A 20,354-nucleotide genomic window follows, 5' to 3' on the forward strand; every position below is an offset into this window, starting at 1 on the left:
TTTGATTAAAATTATATAAGTATATTTTGGGTTAAATATAAAGACAAAATGTACGAAATAGCAACCTACTTTTACAAAATTTCTTATTATAATATTGTATTTTTATTTTTTTATTACAACAATATACTTTCAAAAACATTTTAAAAATATATTATTRTAATAAGAAAAATTAAAAGTACAATAAAAATTTATAAAAGTAAGTTATTATTTCACGCATTCTGTCCTTAAATATGCAATTAGAAAAAGTAGAAAGTAATCCTTTTTACGTAAATGGGCTAGACCGACCCGACCCGTCCGACCGACCGACCGGGATTTTTCCCGGTTGCAACTGCACACCTTTATCAACAAGGGGAAAAACATTCCATGTTTGCTACCCGCACTCCCCCTTCGATGCTCAAACATGGTGGTCCGAACGGTGAATTCAGTTTCACTTTTTCGCTCAACCTCGCCGCCGTCGCCCCTGCCACTAGCAGCGTTCCACACGTACCGCCAAATTCGAGCTTTTCAGTATCTACAGTTGTCTCGTCTTTCAATTTGTAAGCCGATGGTGTTCGGTTATTATAACTTAAAAAGCGGTGGCAGTCGGAGTTATTCCGTCCAAAGTTTTGTTGATTCCGTGATGGAAGAGTTTGAAGCATTACGTCGGCGGAGGACAGTTCGTGCTAGTAATAAGTTCGTTCCTCTATTTCATTAGTGTCGTTCTGGATTTAACTTGTCTTCGATTGAGTTACTTTTGTTACGATACATACCTGTGGCTAAATGTATTGCATGTTGTTTAACATATGCTTTAGTTGGTACTTGCATACTCCCCTTTTCGTAGAATTAGTGAGTTTTTCTTCCCAAAACCTGTAAATTGAGCAAGTCGTTAATTGTTTTGATGCATAGCAGTCACGGTGCTTGGACAATGAGCCATGGCACGCCCTTTTTCATATTGGTAGAAATGGAAATGATAATTTTAATATAAGATGATAAAATTACTTAATTAGACAAATCTTAGACTTCCCACAAAAACTTCCCACAAACTTCAAGTAAATAAATAAAAAGTTATCACTCTCATTAGCCAATCATAATATTCTTCTTCGTCATCTCAATAACTGAACAAATGGATCATCTGTTGGATCAGTGGCATTGTTTTTATCATTATTCTCCCTCTGGAAGTCGTATTCTTCTTCACCACCATCCTTATATTGGCCAAGCATATGATCATCATAGTTTTGACCATGTTGGCCAATGAAAGAGTCATCTTCAGAAATTGTTCGTATCTTTATTTTCCACTGGTCTTATTGACAAGGCACTAGACCCATTTCATTTTCGTAGGCAAGGTCGGAAGTCATCTCAACCATTCCCCATGTCAAATCATCAATGGCATTATCGCTACTAATGTCTAGATTAGTGATCCATTAATTGCAATTGCCCGATGTTATACAAAAACAAGTTGCTCAAGTATAAGATTGGTAATCATTCCTGAAGAGTTTGATTGTTTTTTCACAAGTTTGATGTCAATTGTGTTGTAGAATATATATAAGCACGTGAAAGTGAATCAGTATATGTGTGTATATATATACATATTTAATTGTTTTAGCCTATTTCCGAACTTAAGACCAGATGATGACAATGTACCATGTCCACCATTAGGAGACAATTTACAAATGGTAAATAGTTTGATTGATATTTGTGTTGCTTTGATAGGCATGGGCCAGCCTTTTTGGCCCACGTCCGTATCTTGCAAGTTACAAGTAAAAAAATTATCTTTTTACAGTTTTATACCTACAAACTTCACTTAGCATCGTGATCATTTCTACCTTTTGATGCACGTACTGAATTTACTTGGATACATGTTGGTCTATTATGTGATTTATTTAATCATTTTTCAGATCAGTATTGACAAGCAATAAGGAGCTTGTTGAAGATAAATTGCGGAAGCAAGTACTGCAGAAAGGGTTGCTGCTAGAATTTAAGAAAGATTCTGAAAGGATATTGCTTGCTGTAGCTCAGAAACCTGATGGAAGGAAGAATTGGATAGTCTCCGATCAGGTTTTTGTAGAAACATTTACATTTGTCATGTTCAATGGATTGCCAGGTGTTAGGACTTGTCGTTTCCTTCCTTTAATGGTATTAGGAAGGTTTTGATTGTTATCTGGTTTTAAAACATGCAGAATGGTGTTACAACTTCCATTAAACCACAACAGATCACTTATATAGTTCCAGGGATTGATAATTTCGACACCACAAACATATTGGACTTCAATCAGAGAGCTCAGAATAGCTTGGTCAGTTCTTGATGACTTAAATATACCGAGTAAGATATACTCCCATGTGTCTTATAGAGATCAACTAATTTGTTACAGGATCCCACACTCCTTGAATTTGCTTGGACTGAGCTTCTTGAAATGAACAAGTCGGTAACAGTTGAAGAATTGGCTGAGGTATGTGTGCTTGAATGTGATATTTGATGTCTCATCATCTCCCCGTTGACATTCTCACATTCTTACAGATGATTTTTGGCAGTGCTGAACCTGTTGAGAGCTATTGCGCCCATCTCTTGCTATCGAGAGATGAAATTTACTTCACTGTGCTTGACAGCAAAGGCTCTTGTTCTGTTTATGGTCCTCGGCCAACTGTTCAGGTATGCCTTGTGATTGATTCCCACTGTATGTAAAGTTCTTGTTAAGAATAACCAAAAGAAACAGAAAAAATTCACTCTAATGTTTTTCAGGCATTTAGAATGCACGACACTTTCGCTTACTTATTTGTGTTTAGCTGGTGGTTATGAAGAACTAAATCGATATCAACCATACAAAGAAGAGACACCATAGGAAAAAGGAAGAAGATGAACTTATACTGTGACTTTATACTGACAAAGCCTCTCCATGTTGGATTATGCCTTTAAGAAGCCGTTGAGACGTAACATGACCCCCCTCATCACCACATGAATCTAGAATAATTTGGCAGCTTCTCTAGCTTTGGTGCTTTGGCGATTTGGCTGCCTGTTTGGTCATGTTTTATTCTTTCCATTTGCCTAGATGAATGGACTATGTATGTCTGATTTTTTTCTACTCCCTTATTGGAGCTCGTAATTTTTCTTCTTGTACCTGTTCCAGAATTTACACCCTCCCCCTAAAAGGAGATAATAGTAAGACTACATATGGTAACAAACTAAGCTATAAAGCAAAAAACGCTAGTGCTAAGTATTTGTTCATAAGACTAGGCTATAAGCGTGTTCCTGGTGAGTAGGACCAAGGATAAATTTTCTTGAAGTCAAAACAAAACCGGTGGACTTTCAAATGAGACGGAGGAGGTGACAGAAGTTCTTGTGCTATGAGGTAGGTCCTCCATGTCTAATTCTCTATATTCTCTCAAGCGTTGGAGAATTCTAGAATGACCCAAGCTACGATCGACTATTCAATAATTCTATGTAAGAACACTGTTAACACAGTATTCTCAAATTCGGGATGAAAAGAAAAGAAAAGAAGGAAATAAAGTCTTTTATTTGTGTTCTTGAAAGGGAAGGGAAGGGAAGGGAAGGGATGGAATGGAAAAGGAAACAATTTTTCATGTTCTTGAATGGGATAGAAAGGAAAAGTAAGATGTCATTTTTAGTTTTTTTTTACATATATATGCGTTTGGTATGCAGACTGGGTGGGACGGGATGGGACAAAAATAATTAGTCCCATAATCACATGTTTGGCATGCCATGGGACTGAATGAGGTTGGACAACATGGGACAAAAACTTAATTTCATGGGACTATTCTTGAGCTTTTTTGTTCTACCCAAAAAGGTGAACAACATGGGACAAAACATAAAATGACCATGTTACCCCTATAAGCCCAACCTTTTCTCCAAACCATTGATCCACTGGTCATGACCCCCTTCCTATCTCCGGACACCATCACGGGCTCCGGCCGATACCTATCTCTGACTACCCCTCCATTGCCCATCCGTATGTAGACAATCAACATCTCCGATCATTCCTTCCTAACCAATCCCCCCATTTCAACCCAGATTTACAATATCCAAAGCAATCTAAATAAAACAGATCGATTTTTCTAAAGATGGAGGTGGGTTCTCTTTTGAAGAAAAACGAGAAAGTGGGAGGAAGGTTAGGGAGTGGATCGATAGAGTTCCACTGTGGAGCAAATGAACGAAGGGGAAGGTGCTGGGCAGAATCATCTCGATCCAGCGGTGGGTGATGGTGGCGATATGGCAGCACACAAAGGTGAGGGTTTTGTGACAAGTAAAATCCTCTTGATCTCTCTTTGATACAACACTTCTTATGGCGGTGGCGGCTGATTACTAAGAATTTGAAGAGAAAGAGTGTATTAGRTTAGCAACGTGAATTAACATATAAATACTATATTTTTTATTTTTAAAAAACAATGAAGGGAATGGATAAAACCAAAAATATAAATATAATTGAATATAATTTTTTAATTTTGTATAACTATTATATAACAAAAACCAACAAACAACATTTTAGGCGTAATCCGGTCATTTTTAACAATTTTAGTCCAGTCCTGTTCTAGTTGTACCAAACGTAGGACGAACTATTAGTTCAATTTTGTCTTATCCTGTCATGTCATGTCATGTCTAGTCCCATCCAGTCTGCGTACCAAACGGTATCTTATATGTATTTTTCTCACTTTTTGTTATCAGGGTATGTTTGTCATAAAAGATCACATACTTCTTTTAGATTTCCTTTCCCTTCCTTTCTTCCCACATTTGGGAGGAAACATAGAGAACACATGGTTTTTTTTTGTTTTCTCCTCCTTCCCCACTTTCCCTTCTTTTCCTTAAGCACAATGTAACAGAATTGTTCTAGTATTCTATGTGGATAATATAATTTTTGCAAGTTATGAAATAAATGGATTTTGTTGCTATGAAACATTTCATACAGAGAATATGAGACTATGGAGGCATTCAGATAGCCAGACCTCGAGAAGGCATCTTCTTTTTATGGTTTTGACATCTTTGCTCACAGGCATGCTTGATAGTCATGATTCTCACTTACCAATAACTCCAAATATCAAGTTTCACCTTGAGACATAGAGCTATTAGTCAACTCATGAAGATACATGAGACTATTGGGGAAACTAAATTATCTCACAATCTTAAGACCGAACCAAACAAACCCAGTATATCCCACTCGRATTAGGGCCTTGGAGGGATGCGATGTACACACAATTGTCTCTACCCCCAAAGGGTAGACCGGTTGTTTTCATGAAGACCCCTAACCTATGAAAAGGTGCTAGTGAAAAGGCAAGAAGAACTAACAACAATAATAGCAACCAACAAAAAAGAAACAAAGAAAGCACACTGACATAGACTAGTAATAGTAAGCCGAAAAAAGGAAAGAAATAGGTAAAATGAAAACAAGAGAAGGTAAAGAAAAATGTTTATCTCTTTGTATAGGACTTCGATAACCTATCTGCCAACTCTCTAACCCGTCCCCCATCCTACCCTCACCTTCTCAAACTCCTTTCTCCCCGTCCATGCTAGCTACATGTTCCCTAAACCTAGTCCTCTATTCTAGTCCTATGAGTACAAGAACTTCTACTAGATGTCATGTCCTCTGAAACGTGTAAGCCCGCCATGTCCATTTTAAGACCATATATTATGTTTTGAGTGAATGCAGTTAATATTTTGTGTCCTCTCCAATTTATGAGCACTTTGTGTTCTTTTCTCACACTAGTCACTGAGATGCAACTCTACATATCCTAAGACATCTCAATGGTGCTCTTGGAAAGGGTCTTTACCACTTATGAGGACATACTTGAGTAGTTGGGTATAGATGATAGACATGCAGGATGCCCTTAGGAGATCTACTACTTTTTTTTTTGTGGGAGCCTTATATATTGGGAGAGCAAGAAGCAAAATGTGGTTTATTTGTCAAGTGCAGAGTCTAAAGTATCACACATTGGCACTGACGCCTTGTGAGTTGATATTGGCTCCAACACCTTGTGACACTTGAATTGGGGGATCACACATATTTAGAATCTAACATTTCATGAAACATACAAAGCATATTGAGGTAGATTGCCGTATATCTATTAAGCCAATTTGGGTCCATTAAGAGATTCACTTGCTAATACGTTGACAAAGCCACTTCGAGGACAAGAAGTTAGCGCCATATGTAACAAGAATGATTTACATCCATGCTCCTCTTGAGGAGTGTTATAAGAGTCTTAACTCTAGTTGATTATATTTATCCTTGTAGATATCTTTATCTTATATTGTCATATTAGTTACTAATGTCTCTAATGTTTATGAAAGGGATTTTCTCCATAATAATAAAGCATAATTTTCTCTGAATATATTTTATGCCAACAACAATGTTTCCTTTTTGGCAAATATTTAAGCTAGATATACGTAAGTTGCTATAGTAATCTTTGCTACATATTGACAGCATCGCATCAGCAAGATTTTTCTATTTTGTCTTATTGATGGGCATTTAGATATTTGATTTGACTGTCAAACACTTCATCAGTTATGTGCCTTGTCAAAACAATGCATTCTTTTTGGGACAACGACCAAAGGGACTACAGATTGTTGTTGTTCATCAATTGCATAGTAAATTTTCTTGGGCCTCTATTTTACATACTTCTTTGTTCTTGTAAAGAAAAATTTGACGTTGTTTAGGTATTATCGAATGACGTCTTGCAGTTGCTATCGACTAATCACGTGATGAGTGCAGTTTGATGTTTCTTTTGCTAAGTAATTGTTATTTCTTTTGATGCATCTTTAATCATTTGGAGTGATTAAATATATATTTTTTACACAATAATCTAGGTTGAAGAACTTAGACGTAGAATGCTTGCAAAGGAGGCAGCCGATAAGGAATTTCACGAGTTTGTGGAGTTACTAAAATCTGCAAAAGCAATGCCTCCACGTGGAAAACCGTCCAAATGTTCCTGGAAAGTTGAAGAGAAAATCTGGCACAGAATCGAGTCTCTTGAGGCTTTTGCTATAGATGCTTGTAAAGATGAGCAAACGAATATTGCAGGAGCGGTAATTTCTATAGCCTGCGCACACACAACACACATATTTCTTTATTCATTCAATGTCAGTTCTAATGTCTGGATGGGTTGTTTTGTCCAGTATGTGGGTTAAGTACAATCAATATGCACATCTGATGGGTAATGATAACAATTCTATGCAAAACAAGTAAGAATACAGAAATGGGAGGAAGAAGATGATGAATTCATTGAACTTGAATCGGACAGATTACAAAGGAATAAAACTCAAGGAAAACCCTCTCTCACAATCAACAAATTGGAGCTTAAACAACTATGAAAGAAAACAGAATACCCACTCCAAGATCACCCTCCACTATTTATTCTTCTCTCTCCTCTAACAAACCTCAGCCACTTTTCTCATTTCCCGTTTTACCCCTTCTGGAATACACATGCAATATTCTAGGCTTAGTTGCATCATTTTTAATTAATTCCCAATTCGTATCACTACTTCCCCCTTCCGACAAAGTCTTGCCCTCGAGACTTGTTTTAGGAAATTGACTTTTAATCATCAAAGCATCTTCCCATGTTGCTTCTTCCATAGACTTCCCTTTCCATTGAATCAACCATTGCTCAACATCTCTGTTATGAACTCTGCTTGTACGAGTGGCTAGCACTCTGCTTCATAACTTCTTGAGCCTGTGACAAATGAACTCGAAGGTGTCTCAAAGCTTCATCACGATCTTTTAATTCTTCAAGCACCTGTTGGACTCGTATTTCCCCCGGTATGAATTGGGTGATTGTTGGTGGTTTTCGACCATAAACCACCTCGAATGGAGATTTCCCAGTTGATCCATGAAAAGTGGAATTATACCAAAATTCAGCCCAAGGAATCCACAAAGACTAATTACGAGGTTGATCAACTGCAAAACACCTCAGGTACGTTTCTAAACAGCGGTTGATTACTTCAGTCTGACCATCGGACTCCGGGCGATATGCGGAACTCATGTGTAACTCAGTACCCTGGGATCGGAAAATCTCTAGCCAAAATTGACTCAGAAACAAAGGGTCCCGATCGCTCACTATCGATTTGGGAATTCCATGGTGACGGATTACTTCTTTAACAAAAATTTCAGCCACGGATTTGGCGGTATAAGGGTGTTTAAGTAATATGAAGTGGCTGTACTTAGACAACCTGTCTACCACCACTAATAAAGCATCAAACCCTCTAGACTTAGGAAGTCCCAGAATGAAATCCACAGACAAATGTTCCCAAATTGCATTAGGTATGTCTAAAGGCTGCAACAGTCCACCCGGGGCAACTGAACTTGCCTTACACCGTTGACAAACATCACAAGCCCGTACGTATTGCTTAACTCGTTCAATCATGTCTGGCCAATATAAATTTCCTGCAATTCGTCGATAAGTACGGTAATAGCTGGAGTGGCCTCCCAAAGCAGATTGATGAAACTTCTTGAGCAAACTGGGAATAAATTTGGAGTTCTTTGGAATTACTAACCGTCCTTTGTAGTAAAGTATTCCTTTACTAACCGAATACGCCGGATGAGTATCTGGTTGAGCTTTACAGTCACGCCTCAACTTTCTTATTTCTGAATCTGCCTTATGTTACGCCATTAACTCAGCCCCTTGCAGCCACAGCGGTGTTGAGAGAATTATCAATAATCCACCCTCTTCAGCTCTACGAGACAATGCATCAGCTACCCGGTTTTCCCTACCCGGTTTGTAACAAATTTCAAAGTTGTAACCCAACAATTTCGCCACCCAATTCTGTTGATCCGGGCTAGTGATGCGTTGTTGTAATAAGAATTTCAAACTTTTTTGGTCGGTGTAAACCACAAACGAGCGACCAAACGAGGTCCCTAAAAGATAGGAACGCCAATGTTGGACGGCTAAAACCAATGCCATAATTTCCCACTCATAAGTTGATTTGGCCAAGTTTCGATCGCTTAACGCTTTGCTGAAATAAGCGACAGGTTTATGCTAATGTTCTAAGCCAAGCCATACCCAACACCAAATCCAGTTCTCCAGCATCATAAATCAACACATCCACCATGAATTCATGATTTCCCACCAATACTTGGAGATTAAGACATTGTTTATCAACAAGTATTTTATGGCCATCCCCCAATTTGATACTAATTCTCGAACAACAATTAAAAGTTAGAGCTAAAGATGTTACCAAATGTTGAGAAATGAAATTGTGAGTCGCGCCACTGTCGACTAGGATGGTAACCGGAATATCTCGAATTTCCCCTTCAAACTTCATCATCTTGCCCCCTGGTATCACCTCAGTGGAAACCTCAAAATACTCTAAGGCAGCACACATTCCCGACGGAATCTACTCGTCTCCTGTAATGGTTTGTTCGTCGGAAATCTCTACATAACAGAGGTCCCCCGTAGCCAAATCATCTTCATCATCGCCCAACAATAATACTCGTAGCTTCCCTTCGGGACACTTATGAGCCGGTCCAAATTGTTGTCCACATCGAAAACATAACCCTTTTTTGCGGCGTTCTTCCCATTCCGTTCGAGTAAGAGAACGATATCCCCGATCCTTTTGATTACCGGAAGAATTGTCGGAAGTCGGATACCCATACGGACGAAAATTGTGAGAGGATTTAGCATTCAATGAACGGTCCATGGACTTAGGAGTAAATGGACCTCTCCCATCTGGGCCGCCCAATGTAAAAGGGCGAACATCCCCTTGACCCACTGGACTACAATCAGAACCCTGATGATAACGAAAACGGGAGTGAGACAGGTTACCTGATGACGGACGTAGCATCTCTTCGACGTCCTTTGCTAAGTACATCGCATCTAAACGTGACTGAGGACGGTGTAATCGAACCCATTTTTTGACCTCATCTCGTAACCCTGTCACAAAATATCCCAACGCCTGCGCTTCCGGCAATCGAGGAACCAACGATAGAAGGTATTCAAAATCGTCGATATAATCATGGATGGAGGAGCATTGCTTAATGGTAGCAAGTTGTTCGTAAGGATTTTGGATCTCCAATCCACTAAATCGTTGCAGCAACTCAGTCTGAAATTGCTCCCAAGTGAGGGGCTGTTTACTAAATTTTCTATTAAGTCCTGTATGGATAAATTTGTCTGTTTGGATAAATTTGTCTGTCTGGATAAATTTATGTTGCTGTTTACTTTTCTATCTGAATCAACAGTCTGAATAGCAGAAATGACCAATTTACCCCTAAGCATAGGATGGTAGCAGCAAATATTAACAGGTAAGAAAACCTTAAGCAAACAGCAAATACCCAAAAAAAAAAGCAAACAGCAGCTTGAAATTTCTTGTTTCCATGATATATACCATAAAATTGATTTTTGCTTGTTCATCCTCCCTCTCGCCTGTTCGGCGTTCGCCATCTCCGGTTGCTTTGCCGCCACCCCTATTTGCTTCGTCACTGGCGACCGGTCTGAGCCTTCGTCTTCGTCGCCTTCGCCGCTCTACATCGTCGTAGCTGTCGCCGCTAGCTACTCCTTTGCTACTCGTTGCAACAGGTATGGTCGATCGACGGAAAAGAGAGCAACAGCCGTCGATCGATGGAGAAGAGACCAACAGTCGATTGATGGAGAGATCGATGGAGAAGAGATCGATGGAGAAGAGACCAACAGTCGATCGATGGAGAAGAGATCGAAGGGTGTTGGATCGATGGAGAAGAGATCGAAGGGTGTTGGATCGATGGAGAAGAGACTTGAGAGAGGCGTGACTATTGTGTAAGGGTAGGGCAAGTCTTTTACCTTGGCTTAACCTGGACAACACAAGTTTTTCATTTGGGCGAATAAGCCCATTTCTGAGCGAATAAGCCCAAGGTAAACAGCCTTGTTTGTCTGTCCGAATAAGCCGGTTTATCTACTAAGCTCATTAAGCCACAAGTAAACAGGCCCTAAGTGCCTCATGAACCTGCATGACGATGGTGAACCAATGTTGAGCCACCCCCATCATACTTAATTGTGCCAAACGCAGTCTGAGATGGGCTGGGGTACTGTTGATGTCAAAATACAGATTAGCCTTCTGAATCCATCCCTGAGGATCAAAACCAAAAAACTCCGGTAATTTGACTTTCTTCACTGCCCAAGGTAAGCCATCAGCAACTGTGTGAGGATTATAGCCACCACCACCAGGTCCTCCGCCGCTGTTGTGAACATCGAAGAAAGGACTTGAAAATTGATTGCCTAATCCCGAACCACTCCCTGAATCCGGAAACAGGTGTTTTCCTTGTTGTTTCATCCATCCCAACATGATCTTACGAAATTCGCTGGATTCAGCCCTATCCACCTCCAATGTCTGCAGAGTGGTTTTGATATCGGTAACATCCGCTTGAATTTGATGAATGAGCTCCTCATGTTGCTCCAGTCGATGTTGAACAGAACGAGTTTCCATCGATAATCAAACGGAAAACAAAAGAAAATGGCAGTCAAGGGCAGGTCGGACCAATGATGGGTAACGATAACAATTCTATGCAAAACAAGTAAGAATACAGAAATGGAGGAAGATGATGAATTCATTGAACTTGAATCGGACAAATTACAAAGGAATAAAACTCAGGGAAAACCCTCTCTCACAATCAACAGATTGGAGCCTAAACAATTATGAAAGAAAACAGAATACCCACTCCAAGATCACCCTCCACTATTTATTCTTCTCTCTCCTCTAACAAACCTCAACTACTTTTCTCATTTCCCGTTTTACCCCTTTTAGAATACACGTGCAATATTCTAGGCTTAGTTGCATCATTTTTAATTAATTCCCAATTCGTATCAACATCAATACTTGAAAAATAAAGAAACTCGATGCCTTCGATGGTGGGTTGTTGAGTTAATAACTAATTTGTAAAAACACTTGGAAACAAAGAAGTGAAAGTAAATAGGTCTGACCAAAGGGTGCATTTGGTACATTGAGAGGACCGGACTGGACTGGACCGGACGGGATGGGACACGATCAGATAGGCAAGAGTGAGCTAGGCGGGTGAAAGAATTGTGTAAGGTTTTAGGGATTTAATTTGAAGTGTAGTTTAGTAATTTACCAATCTTTCCCCTCTCCCTGATTTTAGTTCCACCTATTTCATTTTGCTGATTTTTGTCTCACTTAGTCTTGTTCTATCCCAGTCTAATGTCACACCAAACGTGGGACAACAGGTTCTTGTATAGTGATATTGCGTACCAAATGCAGGTATACGGAACCCCTTGTATGTATCAAGATCACTTCATTTCAATGAAGATGGAAATTTTCCACCAAAACTGTTATTTCTTAGGAGTTCTTGTAGATTTATATAGTGCTAGAATATGTGGAACCCCTGATTTTGGTAGAGTCCTTATGTAGATCCTATATACAGTTTGATTGGTCCTCATGTAGATCCTACATATATACAGTTCGATTGGTCCCTGACTTGAAGGGATGTGTGCTTTTCCTTACATTTTCTATGTTATAATGTGCCTTACGTTTTTTATGTTTCATTGTGCCCCTTTCTTCTCTCTTCTCTTTCTGATGCTTAGTTGTAACTAGTTTCAGTTCTTACTTTATTTTCGCTCATACTTTGCATAAGGTGGGGGTCTTCACGGAAACAACTGCTCTACTGGGGAATAGAGGTTAGGTGTGTATACATCCCCCAAGACCCTACTTTTGAGTGGGATATATTCTGTTTGTTTGATCCATGACTGCTGCTATGGGACTCTGACACCCTGTCAAACAGAGGCTGGGCTAGATTGGGTCTACTCGAGTGCTGCATGGCTATCTGTATGGTTAAAAATGTTAGATGTCTGAAATGAGTACTTGGTGTATTCTGAAGGGTATTTCTTATATTATTGATAACTGTACTGCCAGTTATGTGAAGTTGCTGAAAATTTTCAAAGAGGACAAAAAGCAACGCCGACTCTTATGTTTTATGTTTACATTTATCAGATCCTGAAGGGAATGGGCTTACCAAAGACGCCTACTTCTGCAGTAAATCTCCTCATAGATATTGGGTATTTCCCAGTACATGTCAATCTTGATCTCCTAAAGTTCAGCATACGTACCAATTATCCAGATAAGATTTTGTCAGCTGCTGAAAGGCTTCTGCTTGAATCACCCGATACAGATAAGGTACTTTGCTTCTTATTTGGAATATTATGAGATGCTTCTCTCAGTTTGTTAAACAGTATTGCATTGGTTTCCATCTGCATGGTCAGTCCCTAGAGTATGGGAGGTTCATAAGTTAAAGATATTACAATTGTAGAGTGCCCATGAGGATGATGAAATCTATAATCCGATTAATCACTTTAAACTTTAAAATAGGTAATGGAGTAGAGGCATTAATTGATATATTTTTCTGTATATCTCGAGAGGCTTCTAAGATGACCTTAATAGCCTTAAAAGCACCCAAGATCCCGGTTCTTGATTCGATAGTTTCTCAAAGGAAACTAGTGGCATAGTTTTTAAATTAAAGTTGCATGCATTAATCGTATAAAGGTCTTAAAATTGCAGTTCAGTTTTTTCTGATATATATTTAGAGAGAGTCGGGTTCAAACGAGAACGGTACCTATTTAAGAGAATAAGAGAATGGTCGTATCACATGTTATTTTACACTAACATCACGTACAAAATCACATGTGACTCCCACGACTTTGCCCGGCGACCTGAAGACGCGGCCAAAGTCGCCCGCACACCTTTTTTGACGGTTAATGTAAAATCATATCTGATTTTGCACGTGATTTGGTCGTTTTCATATTCTCCTAAATAGTTAGCATTCTCGTTTGATCCCCCCCCCCTCTCTCTATATATATATTCTCTGAACCCATGTATCTTTTTCTAATCCTCCTCCCCTATTCTCTATTCCACGAGTCCACATATTCTCTTTGAAGGAAACATAAGGCTTCCTTGTGTACATACATGAAAGTCTCCTAATCAGTGTAGTTATTAATATTAGTTAGGATTGTCAAGCTTTATCTCTTGCTTTAGGAATTTAATATAGCTTATGATGGCTCAGATTTGCTTATGATAAGGTAAGGAAGTGGGATCAACTGTGGTCAATTTAAACCTTACCTTTTCTGTCTTGATCTTTTGAGCTGTACAGTTGGAGTCATTTGAAGCTTCCAATTCCATATTGCTTTCGAAGTGTTTTCATAAATAAGTTGCATAAGGTGGCCCTTGTCACTGATCATCATCCTCAATTTAAGATATAAACATAGTGCACTCTAACTGCTGCATGTGAATGTAGGACGACAGGATAGATCTGACACATCTGAAGGTATATGCAATTGACGTGGATGAAGCAGATGAGGTAAATACACTTTATTATCTTACTTGCATCATTCAGCATGTTGTGTTAGTTTTCTACTATTCATACATATATGAATTCATACATATTAAGGTGCATATGTAAATTTAATGTATAGGATATTTGGGTTTATATTGTCTTTTTAAGCTTGAAGTATCTCTGCTCATTGGCATTTATGTACCTATATGCTATTCGATTCATTCAATTATGAAGTATTTTTTATGCCTACCAGATGAACATGATCTGAAGCTATAGCTACACCTTCATCAGCCGCCAACAACCAATGAAGAGAAATACAATCTTTAGTTAGCATATACTGAAATGTTCCCGAAAATATTGTAAGAAATATACAATTTATACAAGAATTTACAATAGTACAACTCAAAGTAACATGGCAATAAATCAAATCACCAATCCACCGCAACAACAAAATTTGACTGGCACTTCCACAATGATACCCAGTCGCATGTATAATCAATGTAATAATGGAGTATTCCCGAATCTTCCCCTAATGATTTTTTTAGAGGACGGTGTAAGAAACCAGCACAAAGTTATTTGAGAAAATGATTACAAATTATTGAATCAAACTGCCATGCAAAATGTTTTACAATTTCTGGACTCCTAGATTCGACATAAAATAAGGCATTCAGTGGATGAGTGGATGGATATTATGAAGAAAAATGATTATCCAGATAGCAAATTATAGGCACATAAAATTGTAATGAACATACCTAGTGATTAACTAATTTAACTCAGTTTTCAAGGGTGTAAAAACATGTCCAAATTCCCTATAATAACCAGCCATGTTAGGGAACTGCTTCCAGTTAAAGAGTTCTAAAGGTTCACTATTTCCTCCAGTTACTCAGTGGTTTGTTTATTTCCTTAACGAAACGGTTGACATGCAAAAACAATTGAATAAACCACTTAAAGCTTTCAAGCAATTCAAATCAAAGCACTGAGATTAAATCAAGCAATAATGTAGTATTCTTTTGGTCTCTTTATTTTGCGCCATGTGCACACATCCACTTCCCATCAAGGACTGCTGCCATGTTTATTGCAAAGCTGTGTTTTGGGTATCTCCTATATGCAGTTTGGACTTTGATGTTACACGTTATTATATATCTATTTGATTAAGCATCTATCAATATTAACTGCAAATGACTAAAATTTACAGCTTGATGATGCACTAAGTGCGACAAAGTTGCATGATGGCCGTATTAAAGTTTGGATACATGTTGCTGATCCATCTAGCTTTGTTCAGCCTGGGAGCATGATAGACAGGTACATTTGGTTCTCTACAGCATGTAGTTGCGACTTCAATGTTCGCTGAGGTTTTTGGGTATGGTTATACTGTAGAGAAGCAATGCAAAGAGGAACATCTGTTTTTTTACCAACTGCCACCTATCCAATGTTTCCTGAGAAACTTGCCATGGAGGGAATGAGCTTGAGGCAAGGAACAAATTGCAGGGCTGTTACAGTATCAGTTGTATTGCACTCTGATGGCAGGTAAACTTTAATGCTTTGCATGCACAAATGCACCGGTAAGAGTTTGAGTGAAACTGCTTAATATAATTGTGAAACACTATTAGAATGCATCGCCTGCATTTTACTATAACTTGAGGGAACAATTAAGGGAAGGGATTCCACACTCCGTGACCTGGAGCTGTGTGATCCAGATACGGAAGGGGAGTGAGCTTGCTTTTTTCATATCTAATCTCTGTCTTGGTTTAGTTTATTGATATTTCTGCAAGTTGAAGACGGATGGCATGGAATAAAATTTTGTTTTTGTTTAAGGTCATATATTTTCCCAAACCCTACCACAGGTGGGATATATTGGGTTCATTTGGTTTGGTTTAAGGTCATATATTAGGTTTAGAATTACTCTCTTCTTGTGATTGATTTGCTTTGGTCCCAATTCTCTTTGTGTCTACAAATTCAGGGCTTTCCCCTCCGCAAATTTAACTTTCTTTGATCCCTAAACATATAGACAACTGTAGATTCCGAGTATCTGTGTACAAGGTCACATATATGATAATAAGATCTATTATTTATTTAATATAAAATTTAACATGTATTTTTGCTTTTCCATCATTACATCACCTACTCATTAATATGCTCAATAGTTCATTTATAGTGTTTTTCCTGCGATCTTACTATATTACTTGATAACAGCATTGCAGAATATGCAGTGAATAATTCAACCATTAGACCGACGTATATGCTAACATATGAGAGTGCATCTGAGCTGCTTCATCTGAATCTGGAAGAAGAGTTGGAACTAAGGACTCTTTCTGAGGCTGCAAGTCTTCGGCTTCAGTGGCGACGTGGACAGGTATATGTTTTGGTTGTATTGAACATTTACAAGAAAATTTTTCCCCACTCTCAGAAGCGGTATTTATTTTTTAAGGACTAGAAAGGAAAAGTAAGTGCATATTTTTTGTAGTGTATGGTTGTTTTTTTCCCAATTATTACAACGTTGTTTCATCTGTTAAAGCATTGTACACACACAAAAAGGGGAAGGGACGAAGATTATATTTTGAAATTACCAAACCCTTTAGAGTACTGATAGCCTCTTTAATTTCGGTTCGTCTCAATTTGCGCAATAAGATTTCTGGAGAAATCCAAAACTGTCCTGATATGGGGAGGACTTAAGTGGCCTAGGGTGATATCCTTTTTTGTCTCCTTCGATCTGTCTCTCCTGTGTGTGATTCATCAATTTGCTAACTTTAGTTGAGTTTTGCTGATTGTACTTTTGAAAACTGTACATGGTTTAGGGTGCAATTGACACAGGCTCGCTGGAAACTAGAATAAAGGTGGAAAATCCAGATGATCCAGAACCATCAATTAGGTTGTATGTTGAAGACCAGAGAGATCCTGCAATGCGACTCGTTTCCGAAATGATGATACTTTGTGGGGAAGCTCTAGCCACATATGGTTCTGCTAATAAGATTCCTTTACCATACAGAGGACAGCCCCAATCCAACATTGATACATCTGCATTTGATCATCTTCCAGAAGGCCCAGTTCGTAACTCTGCTATTGTGAAAATTATGCGTGCTGCTGAAATGGATTATAGAAAGGCTATACGCCATGGTATTCTGGGTATTCCTGGTTATGTGCAGTTTACATCTCCTATTCGCAGATATATGGACCTCCTTGCTCATTACCAGGTGATTTTTTAAAAGATATTTAGGGGTCTTTTACCAAACGCTTACCCGATTTGCGCTTACCGGGAAAATGTTGCATACAATACCGTTTTGATGGACTACACTCTTACCCGGTAAAGTAGAGTTAAGTGTTTGACTCTTACCGGGTAAGCGTTTGGGTAAATGGCCTTAGTTGATGGTTTTCTTAAAGATATTTAGTTTAAAGTTCTTTTTTCTTTTAATTCCTGTTAAAACCCTAATACCAGCATATAAGCTTTCATGCTTGGAATGTCTTTCAGATGCAAAACTAGATATCATGGTAAATAGGAACAAAAAGTACACATATTTAAACAAATTGGTGTTCGAGGTAGCTTGTTAATTGCAGTAATTTAGAAAACAAAAAAGTATGTTTTTCTTCTTTTTTAGCTAATATAATTTGTCACTTTAAACCATTGTTTTTGTTTTTTCCATAATTGTAATGTTAATTCCTCTACTTTTATAGGTGAAAGCCTTTCTTAGAGGCGATGCTCTTCCATTTACAGCTGGGCAACTAGAAGGGATGGCTGCATCTGTGAACATGAATGCTAGGATAGCAAAGAAGCTATTTAGCAGCAGCCTACGGTATTGGATACTAGAATACTTGAGAACACAACCCAAACAAAGAAAATACCGTGCGCTGATCCTTAAATTCATCAAAGATCGGAATGCATCTTTACTACTTTTGGAGGTAAATATCTAAACTGCTCCTGTACACATCCCAACTGCCCTATTATGTTGTTTGAACGCATAACTTGAGCTGATCCCTCTATGTTTATGGGCGATTTGCTCAAAAGATCTTATAAAATACTCCCTCCGTCCCAAAAAAGTGTTGACAATGTAAGTGGCACACAGTTTTTGATCTGTTTGTTAGCAGTTTAATGGGACTCTGGTCAGCTATACATGACTGTTTGGTAGTGTCTTAATGATATAAAAGTGACTTATTCAGTAAGCTTCTAAGGGGAGCTTTATGCAGAAAGCGAAGGTTTTTCAAAACTTGTCCCTCCCAATAAAAAAAACGCTCTTTCCATCTATGAAAAAACCCACCCAAACAAAAACCTATCCAATCTATACAGACAGATTAATCCATACAAACAACTTTATAGATAAAAGACTTGATGGAAAACCGACCAAAGATCCCCTTACACATGCATAATTATTACACTTTTTAGTTAACCGAATGATAACTTTACCCTTAATTAATTTATCTCTCCTCACAACTTTTAAATATTTGTGTATTAATTAAGGGTACATTTGAGAAGTTAGTTTATCTATTTTTGAAACATAAATAGAAATGTGGATATTTATTTTGGGACAGAGGGAGTACTTTAATCCTAATCTAATCATAATCTGGATCTGTTCACTCTGTCTTCTATTATATTTCAAGCCAACTTCAAAAGGGTATCAACTAGAAACTTCCATTGAATGGGTCCGGAACATACTTGTCCCACATTTGGCGTGACATTAAACTGTGCCAGGACGGGACTAAGTGGAACAAAAATGCATTCTTTTGGTCCCACCAAAATAGGTGGAACAAAGTTACGGAGATTTGACATGATTGGTAAATTACTAAACAATCCATGTCAAATTAAAATCTCAAAACCTTCCATAATTCTTTAACCCATCTACCTTACTCTCGCTCATCCAGTACTATCCAGTCTATTCTCGTCCACATACCAAACTCACTCTCACTGAACTTTCTATAATCAGTTTTGGCCTCGTTCATTCTGCTGCAAGTATGTCATCTCGTTCATGCTGCTGTCATAATGATTCTTTTTTTTTTGTTGCATTTTGTAGGTTGGGTTTCAGGCGTCGGCTTGGGTGTCGATAGGGTCACATGTCGGGGATGAAGTGGAGGTTCGGGTTGAAGAAGCTCATCCGCGTGATGACATCCTTACGCTCAAAGAAGTTGTACAAGTGACATGAATCTCTTTGGGATCTTATCACAATAATACTTAGACACCGGTCTGCGCCATTATATTTTGATGAAGTCAAAAACAACTTATGACGGTTGTTCTTGCAGTTTTGACCCGCAAACAGGTGGACGAGGTTCCGATGGCTCGGGCAGACATAATAGAATCCAAGTCAGACGCCAATAATCGGTAGTCAAAGCCCGGTTTTATCGTATGATATTATAGAAAAATCCATGTCCAAGATACAAAAAAAGGTATATCTCTACTTATTGACTTTAGAATTATATCCAGTAAATCAGTTAGGAAATGTAACCTAAAACCAACTCATTTTTATCGTATATAGGTTGAAATTTTCCCTCTAAAATCACATGGTTTTGTAATACTTGCAATTAGGTTACAACTTCTGTGAACTTTTTCTGTGTTTTCTTAAAATGTATGTTTGGGATTGCTTATTTAAAGTGCTTATAACTTACTTCGGTGTGATACCGGTAATAAGGAGTTTTTAGTGTTTGGATGGAGGAAAACAAAGGAAATGCTTATACTGGTTTGGTGCCGGTAATATGGAGTTTTTAATGAGTTACTTCCTTCTAACTTATTAACTTATTCCAGTGTGGTACTGACAATAAGGAGTTTTAGTGTTTGGATGAGAAAAGAAAAGGGTATCTCTATATATGTTTATCAGTTCATCCGGTGTGATACTGCCATAAGCTAATCCAAACACTTTTTATAGAACTCCAGTTTGCCACCGTATAAGTTGCTAAGCACTTTTACAAAAAAACATAAGTTGTTTTAAATAAGCAATCTCAAACACTCTCGATCTTTTAGGATTATTTTGAGTATGACTACTAACATAATTGTTCGGAAAAAAAAACTTATTTTCAAGCATTTATTTACGTTTCAAAGCTTTTCGACTATTTTTAATTATGTCGTATGTATTTAAGAATCAAATGTATTGAAACTCTTTATTTTTTTAGACTACAGTCACGTTATTGTTGATATTATAATGTATTTGC

General features: G+C 38.1%; 1 protein-coding gene across 1 annotated transcript; it reads left to right on the forward strand.

Moving 5' to 3' along the window:
- The first annotated feature begins 388 nt into the window (after window positions 1-388).
- LOC112508082 (ribonuclease II, chloroplastic/mitochondrial) lies at window positions 389-19,718 on the forward strand. The gene is made up of 14 exons (XM_025112861.1): window positions 389-672; window positions 1,875-2,034; window positions 2,157-2,270; window positions 2,349-2,426; window positions 2,495-2,626; window positions 6,788-7,006; window positions 12,890-13,072; window positions 14,187-14,249; window positions 15,421-15,527; window positions 15,603-15,752; window positions 16,419-16,578; window positions 17,021-17,416; window positions 17,895-18,119; window positions 19,226-19,718. Exons 1-14 carry the CDS (start codon window positions 401-403, stop codon window positions 19,352-19,354), a joined length of 2,388 nt encoding a protein of 795 aa, XP_024968629.1. The 5' UTR covers window positions 389-400; the 3' UTR covers window positions 19,355-19,718.
- Window positions 19,719-20,354: the final 636 nt, after the last annotated feature.

The sequence above is a fragment of the Cynara cardunculus genome (genome assembly GCF_001531365.2).
Source record: "Cynara cardunculus var. scolymus isolate 2C chromosome LG 2, CcrdV1, whole genome shotgun sequence".
Classification (NCBI taxonomy): domain Eukaryota; kingdom Viridiplantae; phylum Streptophyta; class Magnoliopsida; order Asterales; family Asteraceae; genus Cynara; species Cynara cardunculus.